At 46.1% G+C, this 12,521-nt stretch overlaps 1 protein-coding gene across 9 annotated transcripts in view; it reads left to right on the top strand.

The window, feature by feature from the left end:
- The first annotated feature begins 9,479 nt into the window (after positions 1–9,479).
- Positions 9,480–12,521, top strand: part of SLMAP (sarcolemma associated protein) — a 92,727-nt gene continuing 89,685 nt past the window's right edge. For 3 of the 9 annotated variants that reach the window (XM_075574824.1, XM_075574820.1, XM_075574822.1), the window contains exon 1: positions 9,483–10,324. In XM_075574824.1, coding sequence (XP_075430939.1) covers positions 10,127–10,324 — 198 coding nt within the window. In that variant the 5' untranslated portion in view covers positions 9,483–10,126. Of the gene's footprint in view, positions 10,325–12,521 lie in introns of all 9 variants that reach the window. The other 6 variants (XM_075574825.1, XM_075574828.1, XM_075574821.1 and 3 more) reach the window with 4 other exon arrangements.

Below are 12,521 nucleotides of genomic sequence, written 5' to 3'. Positions count from 1 at the left end.
ACATTAATTGAACCCATGCATTCTAAGCTGTTCCCTGCTGGTTCCACAAGTTGTACAAGGATTTATTAATGGTCTCAGTGGTATAGCGCAAAGAAACTATGTTCAAAATGCATTGGAGACTGAGCCCCTGATTGAGCCCCTTGTGCTGAAGCTGGGATATCCTGAAAACCTGACCTGTTTGTTGGGCTTGAGGACTGGAGTTGAGCCCCTCTGCTGTACCATATATAACAGAGCAGCGTTTCTCAACCAGTGCACCTCGGGCTAACATGAACCCTTTCTCATGGGAAATCTTTGTGTGATCATTAGTGACATGAACCTGCACGTCTGCTCCATCCGTCTCGTCTCTGCTCCACCTGTCTCGTCTCTGCTCTGTCTCGTCTCTGCTCCATCCGTCTCATCTCTGCTCTGTCTCGTCTCTGCTCAATACGTCTCATCTCTGCTCCACCCGTCTCATCTCTGCTCCACCCGTCTCATCTCTGCTCCATTCGTCCCATCTCTGCTCCATCCGTCCCGTCTCTGCTCCATCCGTCTCGTCTCTGCTCCATCCGTCCCGTCTCTGCTCCATCCGTCCCGTCTCTGCTCCATCCGTCTCGTCTCTGCTCCATCCGTCCCGTCTCTGCTCCATTCATCTCTACAGCCCCTACACGTCTAAAACATTTCTAACTTTTTGCTCCCTTCCTGTCGAACGCCCTCCTCACCAGCATTTTCCAATCAACATCCCATCCCACCTTCAAGTCACACCTGAAATCCCACCTCCTCATTAAAGCATTTGGTTAGTTTGGGCCTTGGGCTATACTTTGCACTCCTGGTGCACTTACTAACCTCCAAATATGTTCTCTATTGCACTTACGTCTATTATATTCTGTAAATCTCACATTATTTCATTTAGATGGTGAACTCTGTAAGGCACGGACCTCGTAATTCCTATTGTTAATTTCCTGGTCAATGCACTTTGTGTATTATCTCCCTGTGCTGTCTTTCTAATTCTGCAAAGCGCTGTATACATTGGCGCTATGGAAATAAATATATACGTACATAGAAATACTCAAAATGAGCATATAGAATACTATGTGACCTTTTTATGACATGCTTTGCTGCCAAGAGCCCTATTTATCAACGCGTTCTAAAAGGATTAAATGGCTTCATTATGATAAATATGCCCTTTATTTGTAACAGACGGTATCCCTAACCTCCTATATGAATGAAAACAGAGTAGTTGTTTTTTTTAGCATACATACATGTGGTCAGGCAGCAAACATAATTTACTGGCCTGTCACAGGTAATATTTTGTATTTCCAGAGGCTTTAAAATGATCAAGAACCTCCCAGGCCCCTGCAGAGATACAGATGACGGAGTGCAGTGTGTTTGCCAAGTTTCAGTGTAAATGTTTTGAAGGGAAGCCAGCTTCTGGCCCAGGACTATATTATTGTTTATAGGAAACGCTGCATCATCATCATCATCATCGAGCCAGCCTGCGGCACAACCGACTTTCCCCGTGTCGCTGCCAGCGGGTTAAACACTGGATTTTTTTTTTTATTAATGCTTTATTAAGGTAGCAAAATAAATATAACAATTTCTGGTTTATTATTTTATTTCACTGATCAATGAGTTGAAGGCTTGCAGAATGTATTATCCTGTTCTCTTTACCTTTTAGCAGCCCAAAGCCCCCCCCTTTGGCAGTGAAAGGGTTAATGGCGACGATCATAGACATGAATTGGGGGGGTCTTCCACTGAATTATTTTGACCATTTGAATCTGATCATTTTGATTTTGTGTGTGTGTGTGTGTTTTTATAGCGCCAACCATTTACGCAGTGCGGTAAAATCAGTTTTTTTTTTTTGTTTTTTGTTGTTTTTTTACAACATTACAATACAGGAAATATAATAATACAGATTGGATAATTGCAAGAAGACAAACATAAAATTGGGACAGAAAAGACCCTGGCCTGAAGAGCTTACAATCTAATCGGCACGCGTGGAGACTAATGAAATAGGACATTTGAGTGCATTGGTTAGAGCAGGGGTGGCCAACCTTTTCTCATACGGGACAATAAATGGGCAACATATTTTGTGGGGGGCCACTGTCCTCCCTCTCGCTGCCGTAGGGGGCAGTAGAATTGAAACGGTGGGGAGGACACTAGTCTGTGTGGAGCGGGAAGGGCTGCCGGCCGTTTTTCCAGGACCCAGGACTAGATCTTCCACGTGAGCGCCCCGTGTCAGCAGCCCTGTCGCGCCCGCCATCTGTCTCTCATACCCCCACGCCTCCTCACACCTCATCTCACCTCTATTTCTTCTCCCCCTCCATGTATTTCTCTCCTCTGTCTCCCAGTCCCCTTCACTCTCACTCTACCACACTCCTCTATTCCCCCCTTTCTCAATTACTCCTCACCTCACTTTCAATTCCTCTTTTCTCCCAACCCGCAATTCTTCTCCCCTCCCCCCCCCTTCACACACAATTTTACTTTGGCTGTGCAATGGCCCTTGCGATACTCCAGGGATCCGCCTTTTCTCACGCCGGCCCACGCAACTGCCGGAGGTTGGGCCCAACTTTTGCATCTGCCACGAGACCCCAGCTACTCTCTGGTCCCTTCTGCGGAGGGGAGCTGCGGAAGTTGGGCCAGACTTCCGGCACGTTCCGTCATGAGATGCTGCTGATCCCTAGAGTATCACGTGAGCCACTTCAAATACCATCAAGTCGCTCACGGGTTGGGCACCCCTGGGTGAGAGTAAGAGGATACTGTTGTTTAGTGAGCAAACGCTTCATTGCACAGGTGACTTTATATGGGTTTTGAAGTTATAGAGAGAAGGTGCTTGGCGGATATTCAGAGGGAGATATTTCCAGCGGTAGGGTGTAGCATGTGAGAAGGGTTGTAAGCATGAGACAGTTGTAGTGACACGTGGTGTAGAAGATAGCGAGTAGGAGTATAGTGAGAGACTAAAGCTGAGCTGTAGGGAGGGGCAGAGGAGTGGGGAGAATGTTGTAGTGAATGTGGAATTGAATAGGGCGCCAAAAGAAAGTTTCCAGGAGATTAGAAGAGACTATTTGAGAGGAGAGTGAGGTTATCCATGCTGCAGCATTTTTAATGGATTGAAGGTTAGAAAGCTGTGAAGCCGGGAGGCTGAAGGTTGCAGCAGTCCAGATGGGAGAGAATGAGGGCATGCATTTACATTTTAGCAGTAGAGAAACAGAACATTTCAAATGTTAGAAATATTATGGAGAAAGAAGTAGCAAGATTTGGCAATAGCATTCGGTGAGAGGAGAATGAAAGAGAAGAGTAAAATATTACACCTAAACAATGGGGGACTGGATTAATTGTAGTGTTACTGTCTGTGATGGGAAATGGCACAATAGGGTTTTATTTAGGTGGGATTATGAGCAGCTCAGACGTTGACATACTAATCGTAAAGCATCTTGCTGCCATCCAGGATGAAATAGCTGTGAAACTGTTGGAGACCTGGGCCTATGCTGCAGAAGTGAGATTGTGTGGATACGTATAGTCGAGCATCATCTGCATACAGGTGATGCTTTAACCAAAATTAATTAATAAGGTCTTCAAGGGAGAGTGTAGAGAGAAAAGAGGACATGTCCAAAACCGAGCCTTGACGTACATGAACACAACAGAGGAAGAGGAGGAGTTCGGAATAAGAGAAGTAGGAAGAACACCAGGGGAGGGCTTTTGTCCTGAACACCAAGGGAGTGGAAAGTGTGAAGGAGGAGGGGGTGGTCAACAGTATCAAAGGCTGCAGACAGGTTGACTAGAATGAGAAAACAGTAATGTCCTTGAGATTTGTGAAGGTCATTGGCTACTTTGGCGAGCGCTATTTCACTAAAGTGACCGGTGCGAAATCCAGATGGCAGAGGGTCTAGGAGAGCATAGAAGCTTAGAGGCAGGAGGGAGACGGCAGTAGTTAACTGGATTAGTGTGGTCAAGGGTGTTGTTTTTAAGAATAAGTCTTGCACCAGCATAATTAAAGGGGGAAGAAAAGATACCAGAGAGGGAAGAGTTGAAAATGTGAGTGCAGGGATTAGAGAGGGAGCGAGAGGTCGGAGGAGATGGGGGAGGCATGGGATCAAGCTAGCAAGTAGAAGAGAGAGGAGAAGAGTAACTGTGATAGCTCATTCTCTGTTGCAGCAGAGAAAGCATCTAGACACAAGGAGTATTTCTTGTCTGATTGAATCCATCTTATCTGATGTAGTCAGCAAAAGTTTTAGGAGAGATGGAGGGTGGGAGACAGTTAGCAGAAGGTTTGAGATGAGGGTTAAACACAGAGAAAAGGTGTCATGACGTAGACCTGTGAGTATTGATGACGTAGCGAAGTAACTTTGCTTGGCTAGAAATATTGCTGGGTTGTAAGAGGAGGACGTCGTAGTGGAGGAAATCAGCAAAAGTGCGAGACTTCCTCCACAGACGCTCAGAAGAGCGAGTGCAGGAGAGGGTCTGAGGCTTGTGCCAGGGTTGAGGGTTAGAGCAGCGGGAGTGCCATAGAAGGGGTGCTTGCAGTTTGAAAGGATAGCGTAGTAGATGGTAACCAGATTTGTCAGAGTTAATGGAGGATAGAGAAGTGAGTTCAGAGGATACCAGAGCTTGGAATAGTGAGGGGAGACAGAAGGTGTAAGCGGAGGATAAATCAGCAACAGAAAGGGATATTAGGTGATAGTCCGAGAGCAGAAAAGCAGAGATTCTAGATTTATTTATTTATAAAATATTTTACCAGGATGTAATACATTGAGCGTTACCTCTCGTTTTCAAGTATGTCCTGGGCACTGAGTTAAGACAAATAATACATGTTACAAATACAGTTACATAAATGAACAGAGTATACATTATATACAAGACATTGCGTACACAGTTAACGAAAATATATATTATAGGCGTATGAAACAGTTACAGACCAGATTAAAATGTGAGAAAGCCTTAGATTTGAAAGAACTTAAACTTGTGGTGGATGTGAGAGTCTCTGGTAGGTTGTTCCAGTTTTGGGGTGCACGGTAAGAGAAGGAGGAACGGCCGGATACTTTGTTGAGTCTTGGGACCATGAACATTCTTTTGGAGTCTGATCTCAGGTGATAAGTGCTGCATGTGGTAGGGTTGAGGAGCTTGTTCAGATAGCTGGGTAGCTTGCCCATAAAGAATTTAAAGGCAACACAGGAAAGGTGAACTTTGCGCCTAGACTCGAGTGATGACCAATCTAGTTCTTTGAGCATTTCGCAGTGATGTGTGTTGTTGTTGCATTGGAGAACAAAACGACAAAATGGATTGTAGAGGGTGTCAGGTTTGCTAAGGTGGGTTTGAGGAGCCGAGCCATATACTATGTCTCCATAGTCAATAATTGGCATTAGCATCTGCTGTGCGATACGCTTTCTGACCAGGAGACTTAGGGAGGATTTGTTCCTGTAAATTACCCCTAGTTTGACATATGTCTTGGTTGTCAGGGTATCAATGTGCGTCCCGAATGTTAAGTGGGAGTCAAACCATAAGCCCAGGTATTTAAAACTAGTGACAGGGGTTAGGGTGGTGTTAGAGTTGGTTCTAATCTGGAGCTCAGTCGCTGGAAGCTTTAAAAATTTAGTCTTGGTCCCAAATACCATTGTTACAGTCTTGTCAGTGTTTAAAAACAGTTTGTTTTGGGAAATCCAGTTTTCGAGTCTCAAAAAGTCAGACTGAAGTATGTGTTAAAGGTCAGACAGGCTATGGCTGTGTGCATATAGGATACTGCACCAGTGAGTTGTTCCCGTTCCATTCCACACTGGATTTCATTGCAAACTTTAGCAGGGTAGTTACGGTGGAGTGTTTGGGACGAAAGCCAGATTGGAATTGGCTAGGGAAATTTGTCTTGGTATAGTAATCGCTTAATTGGGAGTGGACACATTTTTCCATGACTTTGGATAGAATTGGGAGAAGTGAGATTGGCCTGTAGTTTGAGACAGTGTTTTTGTCCCCACTTTTGAAGGTTGGGACAACTCTGGCAGTTTTCCAGGTCTTAGGGATATGGCCTGCAGACAGGATAGAGTTGACTATGAAAGCAATTGGTTTGGCAATGGCTGGGGCACCAAGTCGTAGGAACCTAGATTGTAGTAAGTCACGTCCGCATTGGCTGCTTCGTTTTAATTTGAGGAGCGCTTGTGTAATCTCCTCTTCAGATATTGGGCCAAATTGAAAATTGTGGGCAGTGTTGGGAGGAAGGGGGGGGGGGGGGGCTATATGGGTACTCCCAGAATGAGATTCAGGTTTGTGGTTTGGGCTGCGTTTCGCTAATAAGTTAGTGGCACACCCCACAAAGTAATCATTCAATGCATTTGCAATGTCAGTGGGGTTTGTCAGAGTAATATCCCCCTTAGTGATATTACTTGGTTGTTGATGGTTAGAAGGCTGGAATATATTGTTGATAACCTTCCAGAAGTTAGCTGGGTTTGATGTATTTTGGTGGAGATTGTCAGAGTAATATTGTGCTTTTGCATGCCTTGTTTGCCTTGTGCAGATGTTCCGCAGGCATCTGTAGTGATTGAGATCCTTGGTAGTGCCAGTGACTTTGTAGCTTTTCCACAAGGTATCCCTGAGCTGGTAGAGTGCAATAAGGTCAGTTGTAACCTATGGAAGGTGGGCACCCCGTACCCTTATTCTGCGTAGTGGAGCATGGGTATCGCAGAGTTTTAAGAACTCGGATTAGAAATAGTCGAGCGCATAATCAGGGTCGGGAATCAAATCGATTCTGTGCCATGGGCAGTTGGAAGCTCCTTGGGACAGGGGCCTTCCTCCCACTGACTCAGCTTGTCTTAACATATGTGCTCTTTTGTCATACAATGTTATTATCCTGAAAGTTTTTAGTAGGAAATCCGCGCTCAAGCTGTCTTCATAGAAAATTAAATTTAAACTCGCGCTGCCATCCGCAGGGAGAACTCCTTAATCTCCTAGAATATGTGAGCTCCCACACGGGGGCTCACATCACAAAACACAAAAAGAAAAAGCAGAGAGAGCACACAGAGTATAAAGTATATAAAGTATATAAATAAAAACTACAACAATAACAGTAAATAAAATAAAGTAAATCACTTACAAACTAGCTAAGGCGATACCGGGAGATCCAGAGGTGATACCGGGAGATCCAGAGGCGATACCGGGAGATCCAGAGGTGATACCGGGAGATCCAGAGGTGATACCGGGGAGATCCAGAGGTGATACCGGGGAGATCCAGAGGTGAGATCACACGGGTTGATGTAGAACAGGTCCAGACCAACGGTGCTCCGTTGATCGCGTCGTCCTCTCTCCAACCGGCACACCTCTCCTGCCTGTGGACGCTCACGCAGCAGCCGCTCGTGACCTCAACGCATTTCGTACAACGTACTTAGTCAGGAGGTCCAATGTTATTATCCTCTCACATGGTAGTGTGCTGCAGAATATGTTGGTGTCATAACAATAAAAGATAATCATAAGGCTGCATCCATGGTGAGTACGAAGCAGGCCATAGAGCGCACGTGATGCAGAGCGGCGGCGCACACGAGGTGCGAGAAAACAGATACATTTGTTTATGTGGCGCGACAGGCGGGTCACGTGAGTGGTTCGTCCAATGAGGACGAACCAGCTCCATGACGTCATGCCTCCCCGTCACATCTACCCCATGGCCACAAATCTCTCCTGCTACAGGTGTGCGTGACGCAGCCATGGACACGGGCTAAGAATAAGGGTCAGTTTTTAGTATACACTTTGGGTATGTAATGCAAGTGCACCTATTTAATTTTTACGGTATGTTTTTATGACCTATATTACATTTAGCTGCATCTTTTGCTGCCAGTGGTCGAGGCTCGGAACATTCAGTTTGATCAATGTATCTGGGAGAATGAGTACTTCGTTGATAATGACCAGCGGGAATTTAATGTGTGTGTGTGTATACACAAACCCCACAAAATACACATTTTATTTATCATTTGATCCTTGCATATAGTAATTTGTGTTGCAATGTCTCTTTACGAGATGTCACTTGCTTTTAAGCTCCTCAATCACTCAATAAGATGGCAAATAAAGTGTATTTATTTTCATATTGCAAATGTAGGAGCCTGTGTATATGTATGTCTATAGATAGGTAGGAACAGGTACGGGTAGCGTTAACTGCCTGGGTGTAGAAAGCGTTAACTGCCTGGGTGCAAACTGCAAAAATAGAAATAATACAGAGAGATAAGAACAGATCTGTTCGAAATAAACTGATTTAGACCTTGCTAACCAGCTCTAATCTATATATTTCAGTATATAAACATTTAAAAATGTAGCTATCACATACTATGAGTATTTGCTCATAAAAAGGGTACACAACTCCAAAGGGGGAAAAAAAGATGTATTTAATATTTTTTAAATGGTGCCATTTTCACGGGTCATTCTATGCATGGCTGGCTGTGGAGCCTTCGGCTGGCAGCAGGGCCAGCAATGCATTGCAGCTAGCCCCTAGACCATGGGTATGCAACTCCAGTCCTCAGGGGCCACCAACAGGTCAGGTTTTCAGGATATCCCTGCTTCAGCACAGTGGCTCCGTCTTCAACTGAACCACTGAATGAGTCACCTGTGCTGAAGCAGGGATATCCCAAAAACCTGACCTGTTGTTGGTCCTTGAGGACTGGAGTTACCCCACCCCTCCCCCTGGCAGCGAAGGGGTGAAGCTTCCCTGCGTGTGAGGATAGGGCTGGAAGGGTTATTAGGCAGGGGTCTGTAGGCTAAACTTCTGCCGGCGATCACTGACACTTCCGGTGGAAGCGCCTCAATGCATCCCTCCCCCCCTTCTGACAGCTTCGAAGCAGACCTCGCCCGTCATTGGCTCCGCTACGCGTCATTCAAACAAAACCGAAATCCCGCCCTCTCCCCGCCCCCTCGCGTGACGCAGCGGCCGGCTGGTGCTCGGACCTGCGCGTGCTCGGACCTGCGCGTGCTCGCGGGGTTGTTGCTGGCGGGCGCGCGCGGCACCGGGTTAGGTCCCTGTCTGGTTATTCAGCATGGCGGCGCGGGAGGAAGCGGAGTGCGGCGGGGCCGTTGTCCGCTAAAACCGGGGCTCGGGAGCGGGCGTTCTGTCCCTCAGGGAAGCTGGGCTGTCGGTAGCTCGGGGAAGTTGCAGTTACCCCCTCCCCCCCCCAGCCCGGTGAGGAGGAGGCGGCGGGGGGGGCGTTTGTTTTCTCTCAGCTCTCACCTCACAGCCGTTACCACCAGGACCCGGGAGGAGGCCGCTGCTGAGGATGCCACCCGGTCCCAAGTTGTATCGCAGACCCCGCCTGTGACTCTGCATCTCCCACCTGTCAGATCCTCCAAACTCTCTCTCCCCCCTTACCTCACCTCCTCCCCCCCTTACCTCACCTCCTCCTCCCCTTACCTCACCTCCTCCTCCCCCCCTTACCTTCCCCCCCCTTACTTCACCACCTCCCCCCCCTTACCTCACCACCTCCCCCCCCCCTTACCTCACCATCTCTCCCCCCCCCCCTTACCTCCCACCGGTCAACCTGTACATCTCTTCTCCCCCCCCCCCCCACTGCTGGAGACCTCCATTCCTCCCCCCCCCCCCACTACTGCTGGGAGACCTCCTAACCCCCACTGCTGAAGACCTCCCACTGCGGAGTGGGGTGATGGGGATTGTCTCTCAGGCCCCCCTGTGTGTGTGACCTGTGGCCTGGGAGGGAAGGCTCGCACCCAACATCCACCTGGCCTTGTGGTTGACCAGGAAGAGGCAGCTTGGCTTCCAGGAGAGGAAGATTAACCTTGGTACATTTGCATGACTTGGGCAGGGGAGGTGGCAGCCCTTGGCAGAGCCCATTTCCCAGGCTGGCAGATGTTGCTCTCTGCGCTATTCCTGATGATGGATTGAAAGTGAAGAAGAGAAGGGGTGGGGGGGAGACAAGCACCCAAAGTGCTTTAAGTGCCAGTGGTGGTCTTTTGTATGGGACCAGTATGGTGTTTTGGTTGGGGAACTGGAAGGATTGTTTACAGACTGACCCACAGTTCTGGTAGCCCAAGCGTGTTTATGAATAGGTGATACATTTCGCTGTGGAATTTGTGAAGGTCGGGTTGATTGGTAACTATAGCAGTGGGCAGCCTGGATCAGGAAGCCTTTTCCTTAGTTCCTGATTGGAGTGACCCTCCACCCAAGCTTTTCCAGATGCCTTCAGCCTTGGCGATCTTCACCTGCCGCCCGAATTCGCACCCTTTCCAGGAGCGCCATGTCTACTTGGATGAGCCTGTCAAGATTGGGCGCTCAGTGGCTCGCTGCCGCCCGGCGCAAAACAATGCCACCTTTGACTGCAAGGTGCTGTCCCGGAATCATGCTCTCGTCTGGTTCGATCACAAGACTGGCAAGGTAATGACCTGCAGACTGACCCTGCAAATGGTCATGTGCACTTTGGGTAAAGGTGGTGTTTGGTGTTCAATGGTGCACCCTTCACTAGGCCTCTGCTAACCATGCACCAAACCAATAAGGGGTTATGACTGCTGTATCCACTTTAACACCATTAATGTGAATATTTACTTGTCTGAGGGTAGGTTGTATGCCTATGTTTATTCCTTTTAACATTGACATTTCTGTGCTGTACCACAACGATGTGACTAGTGACTTTTACAGTTCCAGCTGTCAAGCGTCCACAGCAGAGGCCCAGAAAAAAAATCTGATAACCATGCTGCGAAGACTAGCTGTCTTGATGATAATTACTCTGTTGAAGGCCGAGAGGATTGATTCAAGGCAAAATTAAGATTATATGGTGCCAGTCTGCACATTAGTTGCAGATCCCTATTAAATAAGCTATGAAGCAGTCTTTCAACTGTCTGGGATGGCTTAAACTCCATTCATTTGATCAGGGCTTTTAAATCTTTCATAGCAGAGGGAATACATCTTCCCAGCACATGAAATATAGGTCATAGTTTCTCCAGGAAGGAATCCTAGACTGGGTTGAAGTTTATACAGAGACTTCAATATTATTTTCGTAAGCAGTTTTTCAAGTTCAGGATTCGTGCCTTTTTAAAATCCACATTTCTTCTCCCTAAACAATGTACTGTAGCTATAAACGACCAGTATGGATTATGTTAAGGGAAAAGCAGATTTCACAGTTGGTGGAAGCGTGTTTTATCCCCCATTAATTTCACCAACCATAACTGCGAAATTCTTATGATTATATTATCCAAAAGTATTGTCGAGTATACATAACCGGTCATTTATCAGGTACCAAAGGTAATGCTTGTGCTAAGCTGTTCACACGAGGCCACACTGCCTAATTCGCTTTACCAATTTTCTCAATCCATGCAGGGTACCTGTATGTAATGTGAGCATACATGGACACTTGTGCTGTTATTAGGACAAATACATCAGCATTGTCCTTGTAACTTGCTAGTATAGTAGCATCTCACCTCTTGTTGGAAACACAGGCTCACTGCACATTTCCATTTGTAGTATTTTGGTTCTAATGCAGTATGAAAGATCTACAGAATATAACCCTTTGGATAGATTACTCCCTAATTTTGCATTAACTAATAGGGTCCAAAAGAAAAACGCTGAATAATCACGTTGATTTAAATACATATAATGCTGGAACAGCATTTCATGCCTACAACTATGATTAATGCCATACACATCATTGTGTAAATCTTTGTGCTTATATCGGTGAGACTCAGCCCTATCTTAAAGAAAGCTTTGCAGCGCTGGATTCTGGAAATAAGTAAAGCACAGATTAATGCAATTAATTTACTTGCAAATAATACTTCTGTTGGTTTTCTGCAAAATATGCCTTGGCTGGAAATAAGATGAACTATAAGCCTTTATTTAAAGGTTCAGCAGGTATACATTTGGATCTCAGCACAGGAGATGTTAACATTTATAGCTAGTGAAGGGAATAATTGGTGCTATGTGGGTAGTTATGTCACAGGTATAGTGAAGTATTGATTTTGGGTTTATTTCACAGATTTCAGTCATTGCCCATAACAACGTATCTTTGTAGACACCTGATGCAGTAAGGGTTCTTGTGGATTATTTGCCATTCAACTGTTATTTAAAGATGGCTATCGCTGTGTGGGTCAAATTTTGTAACCCGTGCTATGACTTAAGATCCTTTTATGGCAATTTCGAATGTTTAGGTGATAAGATCCCTCAAGGTATGGCGCACCTTGGTAAGTATTGGATGGTGTGGAGGATTCATATGATCTAAACGGAGCTTTAGACCATGCTGAATTTAATGGGCAATAATTTATACAAGAAAGTTGTTGATGAATACAGTGACACCAATTTGTACTTAAATGCTACATTTGATTTTTCCTTACCTGAACTACCAGGAATCTACTTTAATCTGGCCTGAGGTTCAAAGTAGTTGATGACTTACAACTCTAAGTGCAATTCTGTCAGGCCACTTATGACTGGTATTTAGATTGGTCTCGCACTAAACTCTTAGCTTGTAAAAAGTTTAGTACAGCGAAATGAAACCCAGAAGAAAAATAAAAGCGGACGCTGATCGAGCGTTAACTTGTACTGATTGTACGCTAAGGCAGGGGTGCTCTACACCAGTTCTCACCCG

This window comes from Ascaphus truei, chromosome 17, assembly GCF_040206685.1.
Source record: "Ascaphus truei isolate aAscTru1 chromosome 17, aAscTru1.hap1, whole genome shotgun sequence".
Taxonomy (NCBI): Eukaryota; Metazoa; Chordata; class Amphibia; order Anura; family Ascaphidae; genus Ascaphus; species Ascaphus truei.
Note: the sequence above shows the minus strand (reverse complement) of the source record. Positions and strands in the feature narration are given on the sequence as shown.